This window comes from Lipomyces tetrasporus (assembly GCF_029532465.1).
Source record: "Lipomyces tetrasporus strain NRRL Y-64009 chromosome Unknown POJ06scaffold_4, whole genome shotgun sequence".
Taxonomy (NCBI): domain Eukaryota; kingdom Fungi; phylum Ascomycota; class Lipomycetes; order Lipomycetales; family Lipomycetaceae; genus Lipomyces; species Lipomyces tetrasporus.
Window position 1 is genome coordinate 1,601,896 of NW_026611599.1, and position 18,547 is coordinate 1,620,442.

At 47.3% G+C, this 18,547-nt stretch overlaps 11 protein-coding genes across 11 annotated transcripts; 5 read left to right on the forward strand and 6 right to left on the reverse strand.

The window, feature by feature from the left end:
* Positions 1 to 554: 554 nt before the first annotated feature.
* POJ06DRAFT_97650 (mitochondrial carrier domain-containing protein) lies at positions 555 to 1,720 on the reverse strand. The gene is made up of 2 exons (XM_056191844.1): positions 1,712 to 1,720; positions 555 to 1,642 (listed from the first exon to the last, which is right to left on the reverse strand). Exon 2 carries the CDS (start codon positions 1,518 to 1,520, stop codon positions 705 to 707), a length of 816 nt encoding a protein of 271 aa, XP_056044934.1. The 5' UTR covers positions 1,521 to 1,642; positions 1,712 to 1,720; the 3' UTR covers positions 555 to 704.
* Positions 1,721 to 2,571: 851 nt separating this feature from the next.
* Positions 2,572 to 3,458, reverse strand: POJ06DRAFT_97684 (uncharacterized protein). Its single transcript, XM_056191846.1, has one exon. The coding sequence runs from the start codon at positions 3,259 to 3,261 to the stop codon at positions 2,824 to 2,826; it is 438 nt and encodes a 145-aa protein (XP_056044935.1). The 5' UTR covers positions 3,262 to 3,458; the 3' UTR covers positions 2,572 to 2,823.
* A 502-nt stretch (positions 3,459 to 3,960) lies between these two features.
* Positions 3,961 to 4,884, forward strand: POJ06DRAFT_251653 (uncharacterized protein). Its single transcript, XM_056187425.1, has one exon. It carries the CDS (start codon positions 4,101 to 4,103, stop codon positions 4,578 to 4,580), a length of 480 nt encoding a protein of 159 aa, XP_056044936.1. The 5' UTR covers positions 3,961 to 4,100; the 3' UTR covers positions 4,581 to 4,884.
* On the reverse strand, positions 4,861 to 5,786 carry POJ06DRAFT_251654 (uncharacterized protein). The gene is made up of 2 exons (XM_056187426.1): positions 5,412 to 5,786; positions 4,861 to 5,354 (listed from the first exon to the last, which is right to left on the reverse strand). Exons 1-2 carry the CDS (start codon positions 5,728 to 5,730, stop codon positions 4,978 to 4,980), a joined length of 696 nt encoding a protein of 231 aa, XP_056044937.1. The 5' UTR covers positions 5,731 to 5,786; the 3' UTR covers positions 4,861 to 4,977.
* A 450-nt stretch (positions 5,787 to 6,236) lies between these two features.
* Positions 6,237 to 7,188, forward strand: POJ06DRAFT_300805 (Mss4-like protein; the record flags this gene model as incomplete). The annotated part of the gene is made up of 2 exons (XM_056190720.1): positions 6,237 to 6,731; positions 6,781 to 7,188. Exons 1-2 carry the CDS (start codon positions 6,666 to 6,668, stop codon positions 7,186 to 7,188), a joined length of 474 nt encoding a protein of 157 aa, XP_056044938.1. The 5' UTR covers positions 6,237 to 6,665.
* Positions 7,189 to 8,243: 1,055 nt separating this feature from the next.
* POJ06DRAFT_97716 (uncharacterized protein) lies at positions 8,244 to 9,338 on the forward strand. The gene is made up of 3 exons (XM_056191849.1): positions 8,244 to 8,496; positions 8,553 to 8,974; positions 9,049 to 9,338. Exons 1-3 carry the CDS (start codon positions 8,400 to 8,402, stop codon positions 9,082 to 9,084), a joined length of 555 nt encoding a protein of 184 aa, XP_056044939.1. The 5' UTR covers positions 8,244 to 8,399; the 3' UTR covers positions 9,085 to 9,338.
* On the reverse strand, positions 9,312 to 11,619 carry POJ06DRAFT_97708 (6-phosphofructo-2-kinase-domain-containing protein). The gene is made up of 5 exons (XM_056191848.1): positions 11,057 to 11,619; positions 10,962 to 10,997; positions 10,556 to 10,904; positions 10,276 to 10,503; positions 9,312 to 10,218 (listed from the first exon to the last, which is right to left on the reverse strand). The coding sequence occupies exons 1-5, from the start codon at positions 11,491 to 11,493 to the stop codon at positions 9,592 to 9,594; spliced, it is 1,677 nt and encodes a 558-aa protein (XP_056044940.1). The 5' UTR covers positions 11,494 to 11,619; the 3' UTR covers positions 9,312 to 9,591.
* A 14-nt stretch (positions 11,620 to 11,633) lies between these two features.
* POJ06DRAFT_251665 (uncharacterized protein) lies at positions 11,634 to 12,730 on the forward strand. The gene has a single exon (XM_056187427.1). The coding sequence runs from the start codon at positions 11,766 to 11,768 to the stop codon at positions 12,639 to 12,641; it is 876 nt and encodes a 291-aa protein (XP_056044941.1). The 5' UTR covers positions 11,634 to 11,765; the 3' UTR covers positions 12,642 to 12,730.
* On the reverse strand, positions 12,731 to 13,758 carry POJ06DRAFT_251666 (uncharacterized protein). Its single transcript, XM_056187428.1, has one exon. It carries the CDS (start codon positions 13,587 to 13,589, stop codon positions 13,062 to 13,064), a length of 528 nt encoding a protein of 175 aa, XP_056044942.1. The 5' UTR covers positions 13,590 to 13,758; the 3' UTR covers positions 12,731 to 13,061.
* A 23-nt stretch (positions 13,759 to 13,781) lies between these two features.
* On the reverse strand, positions 13,782 to 16,217 carry POJ06DRAFT_300810 (HAD-like domain-containing protein). The gene is made up of 6 exons (XM_056190721.1): positions 15,648 to 16,217; positions 15,482 to 15,568; positions 15,332 to 15,416; positions 14,372 to 15,279; positions 14,230 to 14,317; positions 13,782 to 14,167 (listed from the first exon to the last, which is right to left on the reverse strand). The coding sequence occupies exons 1-6, from the start codon at positions 15,905 to 15,907 to the stop codon at positions 13,847 to 13,849; spliced, it is 1,749 nt and encodes a 582-aa protein (XP_056044943.1). The 5' UTR covers positions 15,908 to 16,217; the 3' UTR covers positions 13,782 to 13,846.
* Positions 16,218 to 16,336: 119 nt separating this feature from the next.
* On the forward strand, positions 16,337 to 18,518 carry POJ06DRAFT_295212 (glucose inhibited division protein A-domain-containing protein; the record flags this gene model as incomplete). Its single annotated transcript, XM_056190500.1, has 2 exons — positions 16,337 to 16,535; positions 16,564 to 18,518. The coding sequence occupies exons 1-2, from the start codon at positions 16,496 to 16,498 to the stop codon at positions 18,516 to 18,518; spliced, it is 1,995 nt and encodes a 664-aa protein (XP_056044944.1). The 5' UTR covers positions 16,337 to 16,495.
* Between the last annotated feature and the right edge of the window lie 29 nt (positions 18,519 to 18,547).

Here is an 18,547-nt window from a genome sequence, read left to right on the forward strand (position 1 = left end):
TGCTTCAACCGCGAGTTAGCTGTACATTTTGCGAGGGCCACGGGTTGAGGTGAGTTTGCACGCGAAACTGCATGCACGCGACGCGCAATCACGTGATCGCTTGGATCGCGCTACTCGAAACTCATCAATCTACCACACGCTTTTGAGCCTGAAATCGTGGGCCGGGTCCGGTTGAGACGAATTGCAAGCGAACAATCGATTATGACCTTCAGGTCACTCCATTCACAGCTTTTCTCCCGGCGTCATAAGAAGAGCTGTTGCACAGTGCAATTGACCATGTTCCCGGATGAACGGAAGCGGGGCCACCGCGACATTCTACCAGCCTCGGAAGATTTCTGCGTTCAGATGATTTGGAAATCTATTGTCTTATATCGTGCCCTCCACATCCATATGAATATGGCGTGATTCGTTCAATCAATCATTTAGCATACAACTACCAGATCCAAATTGATAACGTTCAAGAACCACCTAGTGACGTAACTACATGCATGCAAGGAATTAATATGACAACTGATATATAACTTTATCCATATCCACCCGAACAAGACCAGAGAAAATTGGAAACGCAGATGATACTTCATCCAACTAGGTACTTCTAGGTAATATTCATGATAATACCCCAGAGCAAACGACTGGCCACATGAGGTATAATGATATCAAGGCGCCGCAAAACCTCACCGAAAGTCTACTTGCTTGCGTGCTGTCTATTGAATGGACCTGAAGAAGTCCATGCACGCTGTAAAGACGACGAGAAGAATCCCACCGCCAGGGCCTAATCTCAGGACCTTGGGGACGAAACCTTTGTATAGAGCGCCGAAGCCTTCTTCCTTCGCGACAAGGAACATACTCGGCCAGGCCCAGTTGTATTTGGGAACGACACCGTCGACACGGATCGTGTTCTGAATTCTGCTCTTGACCACGTCAGACGGAGTATTAAGAATAGTACCTGCAGTGCCGCCGATTGTGCCGGCAATAAGGTCGTTCATAGTCTGTCCGGAAGGAGTCTCAGCCTTGGGCATGAGTTCTCTGGTCTTGAAGATAACGCCAAAATATCCTGAGTTCCAGAGGATATGACGCCAGAGAGTGACCTCCAAACCGTTGTAGATAGCAAGGACACCTTCGTTACGAACAATCTTGATGGCACAATCTAGCGGACCCTTGTACAAGCTGCCAGACTCCCTATCCTGTAGCCGAATCTTCACTAGCTCGAATGGGACGACGACAAATGCCTCGGTCGCACCGGCAGTCGCGCCAGTCAAGACGGATAGAGCCTGGTTCATTTGCGTGACCCCGAAAGCCTTCCGGTAAACCTTTCCCCACTCATCGTTGGCAGCAAACTTAGTCGCACGCTTGGGAGCTTCCATAAGAATTGGAGCGGTGATACCCCGATAGAGGCGGCTGAAGCCCTCGTTCTTGACGATTTTTTGGAAGCAGTCCAACATTCCACTGTACGCTTCACCACCGCTGCCACTGCCGACCTGCAGCTGGACACGGGTTTTGACAACATCTAGAGGGTACATGACCAAAATCTATATAAAAATGAGCTTCTCCAGAAAACTCGGGTGAATTCGCCGGCTCCAGTGACCTACCTCGGACACGCCAGCTATGGCACCAGCACAGAACTGGTAGATAAATGGAAGACCTTAATAAACCCAATTAGTTCATAGTTCGTAGTTTCGGATGATTTGTAGTGTAGAATATGGAGTCGTACTTTTCTTTTCATTCGACATTATTGCGAAGTGCCAGCAAAAGAGAATTGAAACGGGGGGTTGGTCCGTATAAAGAGATTTCTTATTGACGGGCAGGTCGTTGACCTTGGTGAATCCCTGCTGATCTATAGGGAAAGGACGACTACTCTATATTATCTGTATCGTCGATTCTCCAGGGCCAGCAAAGAATGGAGCGAAGATAACCTGCCGGGCTTGGTGGTGAGCCCGAACGGCGCGAACAGTGCACGGGTTTTTTTCACTAACTTTCTGCGCGTGACGCTCGAATTTAAGAGAAAGGTGGGGTCATGGGATAGGGTTTTGCGGCTCACTCGAGAGAGTCGAGGCTGGCTTGGGAGCTCGATAGCAGCACCCCAATCTTCTGGTTGACCGCCGCGCGTCTGCGGAAAATCGTACAGGTTGTAGCCTTGTAGGGGATATCAGTGCTAAGCCCTGCTTTCAGACCAACGCCTCAGTTCTGGGTTCGATTGTACGAACCAATCATTTCGGACCCGATTTTATCGGAAGCCGTCTTCGGCGGTACTGTGAGCTACATCGACTTCCCGGCACGTCTTCGGTGTCGGATGATTTCGTCTGTCCAACGCTGGCGTAGGTTAGAGGGCTGGGGCACTTCTATGACTCCAGGCGTGTTCTTCTCGGATCTATCCTATATAGTGACCATACCTTAGTCAATACCATTGGGATTGCAATTATTATGACGATGAGTTCCGATATTCGATGAATTGCCTCTGGGAACATTTCGGGTAATTGCTCTCGGCTCTGATAGATGCTAGCAGCCTGCGCAACCACTATTTATCTGGCTGTCGCTGAATGATGTCGACCGGCAAGGAGTATGATGCTTTCTTTTGAACGTCCTTTTGGCCAGTGTTTAAAAGCTTGCAGCGTTATTTCTGGAGTTTCCGACACTTGTTCCGCAGTGAAATTTTAGGTAATTGTCAACTAAGTTCTCTATCCCCTCATTCAACGAAGGGCATGTTAACCATTATCGAGTCACGTCCATCGTTTCAGAGGAGTAAGACAATGCAAATAATATGATGCATTCGTCAATGAGGTCACATTTTCATGACCATATACAACGCCAACTAGATGCATACATTTAACTCCCCCTGTAAGTAGAGTACGAATATTTCGACAACAACAATGGAATGTGGAAATGCTCCTTGCCATATTTCCCAGCTGGGATCTTGAAAACTATCTCAATATACGGGAAGAAAGTATCCCCCTCAAAGAACTCCTCAATTGCTTCAAACCTCACGCAATACACTGTGTCATGGGAATCCTGATATCCATCTTCGCCGACGCGGGCTTCTTCATTGAAATCTTCGATGCTCGCGGGAGAAGCTTGGTAGTTCGAGAAACCCAGATTCCAGCTAACGATGCGTCCGTCGGTATTGGTTTCTGCGCTTGCAAATGCCGTAAACTGAGGTCCAGCCGAGTCGTCACTTTGCTTGGAAAGAGTGCAGCGAAGGCCAGGGACTGGTCGTCCGGTAACCGTATTGAGGACGTGACATGTAATCGGATGCTTGGATGCCATTTGTAAGTATAAAATCAGCAGAGGTATTAAATACGTAGATTGGCGAACGCAGTTGACCGAGGATGGCGATCTATGCAAATGCTAATGATCACAATCTAGAAGTAACAGATGCGCAGCAGCCTTTGTCTACATACAAGAAGCTCGCCGAAAAAGTGAGGAAGCTAGAGAATGTTTTGTGCTATGGATGGACCTCATCGTGCGGCTTGTATCGGAGATGTGCGAGAACCCTGGGAATGAGCGAATGTCGATCGTCAGCTGCAAGGGTATGGATCCCAAGTAACTCAAACTTAGAAATCAGATTCCCATTGTGACCTCTACGTCATTCTCTTCGGGCGTGAGCAGGCGAACATCATCGACTTTGGGCAAGCGCAATGGCAAGTATTAATTAATCAGCAGAATGAGACACATTTCGCGGGAGGTTCATTTGCCGCTTGTGAGAGAGAAGTGCGCAAGTGGACAGAATCTGAGCACTAGGTCGGGTTCGCAGGGTTGGCACATTTCACTACGCTATCTCGCTGTCAAGCTCATATATTTGTCTGCAATCTGCCGAGAGGTGCTTGTTCTCTCTCCTACCAGTACACAGTATTGTCACCGACTGTAACGCAGGCTTAAGCCATTACGTTTGTGGTGAACTCACGGTTTCTAAACCTAAAATGCCGTGCGTGCTAGTTGACGTCGGGGAACGTTATTACGTCATGGCTGCAAAAATTCAGGTCCCGCAAACGTACAACATAGTGTTACGGCTGCCAGCCCCTTGTTATCACGCCGAAATACTGGCGCAATATATTTTCTTCTAAAAGGGACATACGGACTGCTTGCGCATATATACACCAAGACGCATGATACGACTCGGAGAGCTCTTACCTCATTTCTCGACATTTTTTCAGCCCGCAACTATGGCTGGAATATCGCGCAGCACGACAGCACTAGCGGCCGCATCACTACTAATCCTGCCGTCACTAGCACTTTCCGCAGTTGTGACCATGTTCGTGGCCTTAATGGTTCTTGCGTGCCACGCCATGAATATGTACATTCTATGGTTTCTTCGCGTTTCTGGCGTTCGCTCCCCACGGGAAAAAATACACGAGCTCCGTAACGGGCTTGAGATATCTATCGCGCGGCTTATAGGTGGCCGGCACGATACAGCCATTTTTGACGAGGGAATGAGTGGTCACACTGGCGGTGTCAAGGTTCTGAGGGTAGCTGACGACGTCCCGCCGCCTTCTTATATTGAGAGTGAGTGGATCGAACAAGGACGAATCAGACGCTCGAAGAAGAAATGTCAGGAACATGGTCTGCCTGTTGGTTCATCTAACTGAGTGGAGTGGCATTTATTGGTAAATTTGCAAGGCATGCATTTTAAAATAATTGTGTTCTCGGTCGGTGACATATCTCATTTGGATGAACTGTGTATGCGATGCTGTATTATACAGTCCACTAACATTTTCACATTTTATTATTTGTAAATATAATTTGGGTGTTTTGGATAGGTGGGAAATGACCAATGTGGTCGAAAGGGTTAGAATCAGGTTTGGGAAAGCCTACATTAGATGCATTTAGCAAGAGCTCGATTGGTATTTGGCAGCATTGAACACTAATATTATTATCTTGTCATATGTGCTACATTAATAATTCAAAACCCAAACTCCCGGATAACTACAGCCACATTTTGTTGTCATAAACTCTCTGAATCCCAGTGTTACGCAATGCCACCCTTCACTTGCACGTTGCCAACATTCCAGATAAAACACCCAGTAACTGTTGATTCTCACACGCGGCAGCAACACGTTCCTTATCATTAAGCTGCTTATTCACTTGTGACTCGCTCTGGTGAGTTCCACTTTTGACCTTAATTTCGATTCTGAAACGCGGGGGCAGACACCGTTCGAGCCGGACCCGGATACCGAGACCAATTAATGTCGCTAAACTGCAATGAGTGATCGTAGGTGTGATTTCAACGATAACACGCGAGATCTTCTGCCGTCGGCCGGTTGCGTCTTTGGACGATATGATGTAAATATCTGGCTTGTTGACAACGGCGAGCTGACCAAGGGTGAGAGGATGTTCAGGATCCGATATTGTCGAAATCAAGTCTATCCACAGAGTTAGTTGAAATTCTTTACAATGCCAAGTATAAAACTTGCTCATACCGTATATTTCTTGCTCGTCAATAGGTTCATGTTCGTCGAAATCAGCGTCGTCGTCGTCGACGTCTGACTCGCCACTAGATAACTCAGGCGCCATTTTCATATCAATATCGTCCCCTGACAAGCCATTCTCTCCCAGTAGCAGTAGCGAGGAGTAACCCTCGTATAGAGGTCGAGGAGGGAAAGCATCATCTAATGCGGAATATGGGAATATCGCCTTTGGGGAAGAGGCATCGCTAAAAATGTCTCTGCTGGCGGTACTCCGTGTTGGTAAGTCCTCGAGGGACAATATCTTCGGATTAGCATTAATCGGCTCTGACATTTTCAGCAGCGGCAACTACAGGCCTGTTGATAAAGTAGAAGCTAATCAATTTTGTCATGGGCACGAGTTGATTTCAAATCGCAGTCGCCGCCTTGGTTACCCTGCACACAATATTGCTGTTGAATCTGCATACCCTTACCCTCGCCACATCAATTACCCTCGCATAGTCATCACTACGAATTTTTCTTCATATCACGCCAACTTTTACAATAAGGAGGCGTGCCAATGTAAGCTTTTCTACTTCGAGGACTCTAAATACTGTTATTTTATTAGTTGGAGATGCCATCGCATGGCCTCTAAATCGCGCAGTGAGATAGTCATGTTCTACCCGTGGGAGGAAAGGCAATATGTAGCGTAGAAGGCGGTCGCAGCGACGAACCCTTGCCCTGGTGGGGCCGGTCGGACCAACCTTTACTATGCGGACCCTTGACCATGTCGGCCACTTACCCTGCTTGGGCGCGGCTTATTACGATGGGTCCGTCAGACCAGTCGGACCAGTTCAGGGCCCTTGAACTGCCCGTACTATGGCTCAAGTAAGAGGAAAAAGAATTGAAGGACAGAGACACGGTACATACGGTGTAAGTCAATCGCCCGAACTAGCCGGCTCCGGTGCCGGTTTCAAGCCGGTAGACGAATCACAAAGATGCAAACCATGAAAGACTTCACTACTAGAGTACGATTTTTACTTTCAGATTTGAACAGTATTACAAGAATGTTCTATATAAAACTCCCATGAACTTCCTTCGGCACGTCTACCGAACATTGATTGCTTTCAATCTATTCACCCCAGAAGAGCGAGGAATATCAGTCTTGAGGGATATACCCCGCACTTATTTTTATTTCATAACTCTTGTGGTCCTACTTACCACGTCTCGCAACATCAACAACGCCAGATACTAAAACCACACTGCACCACGATACAGAAGTACACTACCATGACCGCCACCGCCGATAAATCCAAGCCCTACTTCCCTCTAGCCGGCGGCGCCGACGACGGGCTGGTCGAAAGAAGACTCGGCAACGGCAACCTGCTTCTGCGGCGCCGTGCAGCTAGCATTCCCCACCCAAGGCCCCGGCCTAGTCAGCACCTTTGTCTGCAACTGCACCGACTGCCGCAAGATCACGGCGTCTATGTTCGCTTCGAACTTCACCGTCTTAGACACGCATCTCACCCACCTCCGCGGCCGCGACAACCTGACAGCTTACGGCCAATCGCGCACCATCGCCTCGGGCAAGCTGATGACCAACTATTTCTGCTCCACCTGCGGCACGCTCATGTATCGTGTCGGTGAGGCGTTCCCGGGAAAGAGTATCCTGCGCATTGGCACGGTAGACGATTTCCATCTGCACGAGACGAAGCTGAAGCCGAGGCGTGAGCTGTATGTCAAGGATCGCGTCAGTTGGCTGAGTGCCGTGGAGGGCGCCGAGCAGTTTGAGGCACAGCGTTCAAGGCAGTAGATTCGGTACAATTCGGTATATAAAGCACCAAACCGTACTATAAAGTACCGAATATATCAGAAAAAGTAACTATATTAGATTGCAAATAATATTTACCGACAATATGGAGTAGTCGATGGTATATCCCACCGCTTTGTTTGTATGTACAATCAAGTATCATAATATCATGGTTAGTACGGGCAATTTCGAGAGAATCAGGGAAAGCAATGAACAGTTGTAGAACTCGATTGTCGACCAAATCAGTCTTAACATCATACTCAATATGATTGGATGTAAGATATTCAATAAGAGCATCTGTACTTGTCTTCCCCTGAAGTAATTTAGGTGAAGCTCACGAGTATGTTTTGCTCAGGGTACCTGAAGAAGATACTCTTATAAAACTTGTACATCGATCGAAACCACTTTTAAAAGACAATATTCAGAACCTCTCAATCCTCCTCTTGCAACTCACCGAACAGGAGCCGGACAGGAAGCTAGTACAGGAGACCTAACTGTCCATAGTGTTGAAAATTGAGGATGTCGTGATGCCAACTATATGTTGAGGGCCTTGTGACCTTACGTCATAATAGTTGCATCGACGACGGTGGCCCAGTTTTCACTGAGATAGGTTGCTGGCACTAATTTTTCGGTTATCAGGCGCCTAACAAGCGCCTATATGTGGCGTTGTAATGTATGGAATAAACGCATTCCATTGGGCACAAAATAATCGTTTTGTGTAGTGGCGATTGGGAGTACAGGTCCTACCTGAATCCCCGCGAGTTGGCAGGGGAAGCGTGCGGCTGCTGGGATAGGGTTTAGACTGCTAAACTTTAATAATTGTACATGACTGGTAATCTGACGGGATCAAACTGGATTTTCTGCGAAATAAAAACCTATAACCTTAAAATAGGTAGTAAGGCGTATCGATTCGAAAACTGCGTAGCATTTTCCGTAGTCACATTTCTGGATTATCGTAATAATAATTCCATAGAATGTTCGGCCAAACCGCTGGAGATACCGTGGCTGTGCATGCCGTCAACGGTCGCAGAGTGGCAGTGCCGGAGATGTCGGAATGTCTGACACTTCACCCGAAGAACTAACGATAATCTCGACTATTATTGACTGGGGCACGATTATCGTGACGGGGAGTACTTTGAGAAGCGGAGAGTTATGGTACTCTAAGGGGCGATCGCAATTGAATCAAATTGGCCTTGCCGATATACAAGTCAAAAATGGAGGGCATATCCGGAGCGATTGAGAGTATTCCAGGCTATGACATAGCCATGGAAGCCTGGAATGAGTTTGCGGGCGAAAAGCTGCAAACTAAAGGTGATTTCGCCATTGTTTCACTAAAACTTTATATTCTAATTTGTTGTTGGATGTAGATCCGTACTTCGAAGAACTTCCGGACGGGACAACTCGACGCCGCAAAGCTCCAGAAGGAACATCTCCATCTGACGCGATTGTCTTTAAGAAAATTGTTAACTCAGCATGGAAGCATGACAGGTGCATGTGTGGCTGCTTTTGGGCAGACTGGGGACTTGGACAAGCGCCGCTGATCTGCTTGATCCCGGTTTTCGGGCCATTGATAATGTACTCGCTCCATTTAAGAATTAATTCCATGGCGGAGGAATTGCATATTCCGACGAAGCTTCATGCCCAAATGACGGCAAACGTGACATTTGACTTTCTAATAACCCTCGTGCCTATTTTGGGAGCAGTGTTTAGCTATATCAATGCTTGCTCGACTAGAAATGCAGCACTGGTCCACACTTTTCTTCTGAAGCGCGCTCTGGAGAATCAAACTGTACGTGCTAGGTCAATAATATTGGTTTTTATTACGCTGTTGACTAGTTACGCATAGAGATTCGGAGACAACAGGCCCTTGTACGCAGAGTACTCTCGAAATGCGCCTAACGCAGACCGATTTCAAGCAGTGTCGACTCCAGCGCCACAACCCCCACCGAATCCGTATCCGCACATCTCTCCGCCTACAACATATAGTGGGCGATCCCAATATCAACCCCAGCCTCATGCCTCACAAAAAGTATCAAGGTATCAACCGGTATCATACGATGGAAAGGTCAAGAATAAGGGCAAATCGGGACCCATGGAGGTGGGCGTCCGATAAACGCCAACGATTACCAAGAGCTAGAACATAGCTTTTTCTCCAAGTGTATATGACTTGCATTTGGCGATTTGGTTAATTGGATGGATTTGAGATATGTCGTTTATTAAGTATAGACGCTTAAGCACCTATTCTTAGTGTAATCGTACATATTTATCCTGTTCAATTCCGATCCAAAAGAACTCTATAGCCAACACTAAAAGAAACGCTCAATACAAAACACCGGCGCCGAGATATCAAAAATTCATGCGGTAGACTGTAGACAGATATATGTAAACATGTCAGAGTATGTGCAACTACAATGTCTCGCTCTCCTCAACTCCATAAATCTTTATCCGCTTAACCTTGTTGTTGTATGCAGACGGAATAATCTCGACTATCTCGTTACGCTCAAAATCCAGCTCTGGAATGTCGAAAGTCGAGCATGCCATCAAGTATCCGTACAACACTCGCAGAACGCTCACATGCGCGACGATCAAAATATCATTCGGAATGCGTTCCATTTCCAAAATCACAGGCTCCAAGCGAACAGCAAGGTCGTGATATGACTCCGCCCGAGGAAATCTATGGCGATAGGGATCCTTTTTATGCAACTCCACCTCCCCTGGAAACTGCTTCTCTAGCTCTTGCGGTGACAATCCATCGCATGAACCAGGATGCATTTGCGACAACTGGGGACGCTGGCGGCAAGAAAATCCTCGCTTTTCAAATTCTGCTGCCGTCTCGATAGTGCGACGACGGGTAGACGTCCAGACTATCAATTCTCGTTCGGGTGAATTGTCGCCGTCCGCGCCTCGCGCGGAGTGTTCGGAACGTCGATGCTCAAGTAGGGTGTCCGTTAAAATCCGTGCATACGCTCTTCCTTCGTCACTCAAATGAGGATCTGACTTGTACCTTGGCCGCGGTTCTGTAGATTTGCCAGCCTGAATGTGCTACGTCAGTACAGTGTCTTCTAGGTTTACTTTGTCGTTGTGTCATACCCTTGCAAAGTATACACACCCCGCCTTGATATGCAAATTCATAAGATAAAATACGATTCGGTTCGGCAAATATCCCACGCGCGAATTATTCAATAATATCCGCTCTCCAGCATTATAGAGCTTAATGTAGCTGAATTCAGGCTCGTCCAAGGTTTCATAATGTGGAATCTTATCGCTGATGCGCCTGAGGTAGTGCCTTATGGCTTCCTTCTCGTCCCATCCAATATACTGCCTTCTGTCAGAAAGTTTCGTAGCCTATTACAAACATGATCAATCTTACGTCCGGTGAGGATATTTTAACGCTCCGCACATTGGCTTCAATTATCTCCGGTCGATCACAGATCGACTCTATGAACAACGTCTGAATTCCACGCTGATTGAATTCCTTGACTAATACCCGCCGACCTGCGGACGTTGGGTTTACGGCGTCGTAAATCGCAACTTGACCTCTGTCCTCCTCAAAAAACCTATAGACATCGGCTTTGCAAGCGGCCATAACTCGTTGTCTTAGAATAACGGTCGAAGGCGATGCATTAACCAGAAAATAGTCATCTGGGACCTCAGTTCCTGGAGCAATGTGACCCCTTCTGTAGTCACCTAAATGGAATGCATGCGTCTTCACTCCGAGCCTAGTAATATAGCTATGATAAAATCTCCGACAGCAAAAATGATTGATGTGTACTTACCATCGCAGGTACCTAGTCAGAGACACAGCAAGATGCCTGGATCAAATCGTATGTCAGAAAGGCTCTGAATGTGACCACGCACAGGCGTCACTCACGTTTTTCCTCTCGCAGGCAAGCCGACAAGTACAATACAAATCTTCCCAGCATGAAAGAGCCTTCCAGATTCGGTTGAATACAACTGAGCAGGTGACACATGAGTGGGCGATAATGTGTCATGTACAGCATCCTCATCGACGGACGACGACTGGCGGCGTGAATATTTCGACCCCACGGACTGTGTCCGCAATTGGGACGTGAAGGACGGCTGGCTCATATGCATCTGGGACTCGAAGCCACCCGTGATAGGCGACGTCGCAAGATCGGCATGGAAAGTAGACAAACCGGGAGGCGAAACGGAACTCGTGAACGAGGAATGAACGTTGGCCATAGGAGATGGGGCCCTATATCGGTCGTCCGAGGAGGGGGACGGACTTGGTGATGGGGACGTGGATGGCGAAGAATCTGACGATAAGGAGAGCATTACCGATCTCATTTGGGCCTTGATCCGAAATTCCGCAATAAATTGTAAATTCTAAAATTTCACCCTCGCCGTGAGATAATAAATGGAAGAGAATTGGATATGGGGCCGATTTCGATCGAAGGTGATTTTCCGGCGGTGATGGCATAGATGCCATGCACGTGATCGTGGATGCCGACGACAAGGACTACGTCGGCTTTACGTTTAGCGGCTAATGCTGTCTATGTTGCCGACCACACCGAGGGCGGCAAGACATCGTGATACCGACGATAGATTGCTATCCAAACATGACAAATATTCCTGACCACTATGATTCACCGTATCAGGTTCCAGGTGCGATAGTCGAAACCAAATTGGAGCAGCAGCAAACCGACGATCACAGTCTATCGTACCAGTCCGTCCAACAGATTCATGACGCGTTCTCATCCTTTTGGACCAACTATGCGGAGAAGTTCATACAATACAGCTCAGCAGTTTCACATACGGACAAAGGGGTAGGATGCATTGCAAAGCTGCACAAACGATATGTCGATACCTACTTAGCTGGAATTGAGTTCAACAACTTGACAGAGACAAGTCCTGATGGACACGGCGGGTCGCGTGAGGAACGAAGTGAAGCAGCTGAACCACGAAATAACAATCAAATTCCAGATTTCTCACCGGAGCCGGTAGATCTAGAATTAGATGAACGGCTTTCTAAGGTGGAGCAGCAGGTCAGACGACTAGACAAAGCAGAAAGCTCACCGAAGCCTCTCATAAAGAAAAGAGGTCGGCGAGTGCGGAAGTGGTTCACAGAACCAGCTGCTAAGAGACCACAATTGAAAGCAACTCGAGGTGATCGTCGTGGAGCTGGTGGTATACCGCGAAAGCCCCGATTACAGGCAAGACGAGGAATTCTATCCTGTGAAGTTATTGTCAATAGGTATTCACAGCGAGCTCCCACTTACCAAACGGCAAGTCATAAGAGCTTCTCTGGACCATTTGGATTGTCCAAGAAGAGACGGAAGGGAAAGAACAAAATCGATTTAGATGAGCTCTGGGCGGCTCATTGGAGATTGGCGCGGCCACAAATTGTTAAAGATATGCAGCCGTCGCAAAGAAGAAGACCGCTTCCATTTTTGCATCGAACACTGGAGAAAGGGAAAAGGTTTTATGTAAAATAGTTTGTATACTGGTCTTGGAGCATATCTTGTGGCGTTTGGCGATCATTTTGTGTGGTGGCAATGTACAACAGAAGTAATCATACAGGATGCCTGTATTTTACAAGAAGATACAATTATATCCTATATCATATCATTGATACAACAGAGAAATGACAGACTCTTACTTTGTCAAGCGTATATATCAAACCTCAAAACTACCTGCCCTTGCCAAATATACATGCCACTCATCCTCTCCCGGCTCGTGACCGGATATAGTGATTGTCAAACGCAAAAGCAAACCCAAATTGTAATAACCTCGAGCAAAATCTGCAAGTATGGGCTACAGAAGAGAGACGCAATCGTGACCCCGAGAAGCCATAGCGACCAAATGATGTACATATCCGAGCCTCCCGCCCCCATCTTTGCCCCACCTAAGACCTTTCACAGCGACAAAGAGTATGAATACTCATCTTCAACATTCTGGGAGACCCAGAGAACAACGCAGCTTAGCATAAGCAGACCGTTGCCGATGACGTTGCTGATACCGAAGTACAGGGTCGGCAATGGGTAACCGGGAACAATGTATTTGAGGATGAGAACAACGATACTACCGGCAAATCCACCAGCTAAAAGAGCAAAACCCATGAAGAGAACGAGACGAGCCTTCCAAGCGACTCCGCTGCCTCCATATGAAAACGAGGCGTCTGATGACAGCCGTCCCTTGTCAATTGAATTAATCACAATAATGCCGAGTATCGAGCAAATGCCGGGAATCCAGTCAACAAACTCAACGTGAACAAAGGAAGGATTGTAGTTCTTTGAGTAAATCGCCGAGTCAAGGAAAAACCAGAAGCCTAGAGAGAATAAGGCGCCGGCAATATAGACACCAGCTGATCGCACATGTGCCGATGACGGCAAGGCTGGCAATGGAATTGGAAAGCGAAAAAGCTTGGCCCCGGGATTGGACATGGCAAAGGTAATCAATCAAACTATGAACAGTCTCAAGAATGACCCTGTCTGCACTTTGTGGCTTTCGTGAGCTGTGAAGTGGTGTCTCTAGGGATGGGTCATCGATGGCAAATAACTCATGCGCCAACTTCAGTACCACACCCTTACTATAGCCCGTGAGGACCCATGCCAGCTTGCATTCTCTGACTTCGCCATGGTTAAATAGGCATATGTTTAGCCATATACTAATTTACAAATCAATCTAATTTACAACTTAGCTAAGCTACTGGTACATCATCGGTAAGGACGGGTGGATTAACCAAAAGACTTCTGACCACAGGCTCCTCATCAAAACTGAAGTCACTGTCTTCACTGCCGTCACTGCTGCCTCTGTCAGCGTCAACATCGTCATGGGTATTCCGATCATTTGCCATATCTCCATCGATTTCTGCATCGAAGGCATTATTTTCCGGCACCTCCAGTATATAGTCATTCTCTGGGACTTTGGTCCACGCTGACAGACACTTGTACAACCATGCAGGAGATACAATTTTGATATACGAATGGCGAGCAGCCTGCTGCACCTTCTTCGTGCCGACCTATGGCAATCAGCATACTCTCCAAGCCAAAAACAAATAAAGTGCAATAAAAAATTACTGACACGTTCCGCAACTAAATGAGTGATATCTGTGGAGAATTCTTTCACGATCGTGGCACCAAATGATCTCGCCCAAATCACTACATCGACACTATGCCAAATTAGGGTAGATCCTTCAATATTGGAAAGAAATGGAAACACATACGTATCGATATTTGCACCCAATGGAATAGTCCCAGAGAAAAGAATCACGGTTCCATTCAGTACGTTCATTTTCATCTCCGGCATGATCACTTTGATATCGGGCAGGCCTTCCCTCCAGTGATCACTTCTTGTCCTCTTTCGCTTGTTCACTGGCTTCTCCTTGGCCTTTACTTCATCATATGCCTTATAATACTCGGTATGCACTCTTACAAGAACAGGCTCCAAAGAATCCAGCTCCTTGTCGTTGTCCGCTCCCGAAGGATCCCCGGATTCTGACAGAGTGTCCGTATCAGCGTCGGCTGTTACCGTCAACGTGCCACCACTCGTTGATCCTGTAGCCTTGACGTCTTGAGCTTTCGGCAAAAAGCCGGAATTGATATCACCAATACCAACAAAAAATTCGTAAGGGATAACTTTGATTAGATTGGAACTCCATTTCCACACATCTCCTCTGTCATCGATGATCGTCACTAGACTGGTGTCGACAGGAAATAACCGCTGGAGATTCTTCTGCTCGAGATTTCCACTCTCGTCGCGAGTGAGGACACGGTCACCGAAATATTTGCCATCCGGGTCAATTATCTTCGATATTGCCGCTGCATAGGACTTCGTCGCCATGGTGTATATGTGCAATTCATAAATATGAGAAATGCGCTCTAAAAAGTCTGGTAGACCGGGACGAACTTTGACATAGTACCAGTATCCTCGAGGATTCCCTGCATCTTGCAAGCTGAACGAGTAGACGTCTTTTACGGCTGGATAGTGAGGATCGGTCGGGTCTTTCTTCCACTCTCCGATTAAGGGGTCAACAGTCGTGTGAATTACTGTTTGGTCGAGATCCACCACGAGAATTAGTTTTCGAGCTGCGAGAAGTGCCATTGTAGAACTTTTTTCGATCCTTTCGGCTTCCTAGACGCAACTTGAGTATGCAAAGGCCAGATTTTGATCAACAAGAGCATACCTCCATGCTAACGGCTAGACCAGTAGTGTTATGAAACATCTTAATATTAGCACGCTCTGACTCTTGATAGCCGGAGTAATCCTGACTGTAACGTAATTAGTATTCAGGTTGACCGTACTGTACTTGATCGCAAACAGAAACATTTCATACTATGTCAAGTCTTTCCCGCACAGCGCACACATGCCAGCAAATTGGATGGCATGCGTACACGCTTCAGTGATTGTTAGGACAGCTTGTCTGCAATTACAAAAGAGGTCAGTGTTCAGCAACATTCCGAATCTACACATGCCGAAGCTTAGGAACAAAGGATAGTTACCCAGCCTTTTCGACAACATCGCCCTCCTGTACTGTCCATTTTCCAACCGTTCCTTCAACAGGCGATTCAAACACGGCCAGTAGTTCGGCGGGAACCTCTACTTCCTCATTCAATCCCCGAGTTTGCGTGATAGTTGTCTTATACCGATACGTAAATAATGGCGTGTTCTTTCGGATCTCGGTCCCAGGCGCCACCAACAGCTGGACGATGGTAATGGGATAGCGAAGAGTCCACGGCAGTGTTATATCGGTGTCGGTCATCTCTGTGGTTTATGCATCTATCAACAAAGTACGCGTTTTCGAGTAATCTGAGGAGAAAGTCTACTGAATTATATATAGGAGGGGATATATCCGCACACACGGCTGCCTTTTCTCAAATTTGTCGATCCGCCACAAGAGTTCCGTCAGACCACTAAAACTCCTGGTGTCGCCTCAGCACACTCATCAATATACCGCGTATTATACTCCACTAATGGTCGTCACTTGCTAAGGCCAGATATGTTGGCGGGCGACCGTGATGCGGTTCGTGCTTGCGATGTAGCGTGAGCAAGTTGCACGCTTCATTTTGCCGCACATATGTAACTGGGAAAACAAGAGCGACGAAGACGGGTGTGGCGGCGATGTGCGTGGCGGTGTCGGTCACCGCCATGCGGCTGTTACAACTCCAAATTTTGTGAACCCCAGTGAACAGTCGCAACTACTTTCAACATCAGAACACACAGAGGAACGTGCTTGACGACCAGTTCCGGTATTACCTACTCGCGACGGGTAGACAATGCGGTCTTTAATGCGTTGCCGGCCGCCGTGGCCGTCAGCGCTATTGTCGTCGTGCTCGCGCCCGGTTTTTCAATGTCGACAAATCTCGATACACACATCCAATCTCGCGTCCGTCCTCGCAGAGTACCCCTCATCACCAGATGTTCTTGTTGTCGGCGGGGGCCATGCAGGTTGTGAAGCTGCCACAGCGGCTGCACGTACGGGCGCACGAACGACGCTGATAACGCAGAGTATATCTGCAATTGGGACGTGCAGTTGCAATCCGTCTGTCGGTGGTGTCGGCAAAGGGAACCTGGTGCGCGAGGTTGACGCGTTAGACGGCGTAATAGGGCGTGTTACAGATCTTGCAGGTACAAACTTTAGAATGCTAAATAGATCTAAAGGTCCTGCTGTATGGGGTCCTCGTGCCCAGATCGACAGAAAGCTTTACAAGCAACATATGCAGGAAGAAATTTTGAAATATAAAGGCTTGGATATTAAAGAAGGCAGTGTCAAGGATTTGATTATCGAGCCTGATGCGCAAGGCGAACGTCATGGCAAGATTCGCGGTGTTGTTATGGATTCTGGAGAGGTCATCCCGGCATCAAAGGTAGTCATTACGACGGGCACATTTCTGCGCGGCGAAATTCATATCGGTCAGCATTTTTATCCAGCAGGACGCATAAATGAACCAGCGTCGTTTGGTATCAGTGAGACTCTTACAGACGCTGGATTTAAAATCGGTCGACTAAAGACTGGCACTCCTCCACGAATAGACGGACGGACGATTAATTATAAGCGCACGCGAGCAGAATACGGGGATAATCCGCCGTATCCTTTCAGTTTCATGAACGAGAGTGTTTCGATAGATGCAGATAAGCAATTAACGGGATATATCACGTCGACTACACCAGAGTCGCATGACATCATCAGATCAAATCTTCACACGACGATGCATATCAGAGAGACAGTTAGAGGACCACGATATTGCCCATCAATTGAGGCCAAGGTTGTCAGGTTTCCGGAAAAATCTGGCCATATGATTTGGTTAGAGCCGGAAGGGCATGACACACGTGTCGTATATCCTAGTGGTATCAGTGTAACATTGCCTGCAGATCTACAGAGGAAGATCCTCCATACTATTCCCGGACTTGAGGACGCGGAAATGCTACAACCGGGGTACGGCGTCGAGTACGATTTTATGGATCCTCGGCAGCTTTTCCACACATTGGAGACAAAACCACTGCAGGGTCTTTACCTTGCAGGTCAAATTAACGGCACAACTGGCTATGAAGAAGCAGCAGCACAAGGAGTTTTGGCAGGGATCAATGCCGGATTGTCCGCTCTAGGGAAAGAATCGCTCATTTTGTCGCGGAGTCAATCATACATCGGCGTTCTGATTGACGACCTAATTACTAAAGGTGTTCAAGAACCATACCGAATGTTTACTTCCCGATCAGAGTTCCGCTTAACATTGAGAGCCGAGAATGCTGATTCTCGGTTAACCAAGTTGGGCTATTTACTAGGTGTTGTGTCTCCGCAACGATATGCCAAAGCATCATATGAGAATTCATTGGTTGACGATGCAGTAGAATTCTTGAAAAGTGTCACCAAGGTTCCATACGAATGGAACAGATTTGAAGATTATTCAGTTAAGATTAACAATGATGGAGTTCGCCGGAGTGCTTTTGATATTGTTACTGGTTGGGCTGGAGAGGAATGCGCAGCGTTGTTAGAAGTGCTTAAATTTCCGCGGTACTCGGAACTCACCCCAAAGCTCATTGAGAAGGTGGCTATTATTGCCAAATACAGTCGGCTTATTAGTAGGGAAGCGAACATGATTAAACGGTTCCAGGAAGATGAAAATATACAGCTGCCCACCGGCGTGGATTACTCTGGAGTGAGATCAATTCGGATGGAAGCACGAATGCTACTGAATGAAGTTCAGCCACTTACATTGGGACAGGCAAAACGCGTGCAGGGCATTAATCCTTCAGACGTCATAGAGTTATTCAGACTGGTACAGATGCATAAGCGAGATCCGAATCTTTTGAAACCGCTGGCCGGTGCCATAATGGGATCCGCACGTGACCGAGTCGAGAGCGCAGAGATGTAAATACTACCAACACATGGAGTTCTATTATG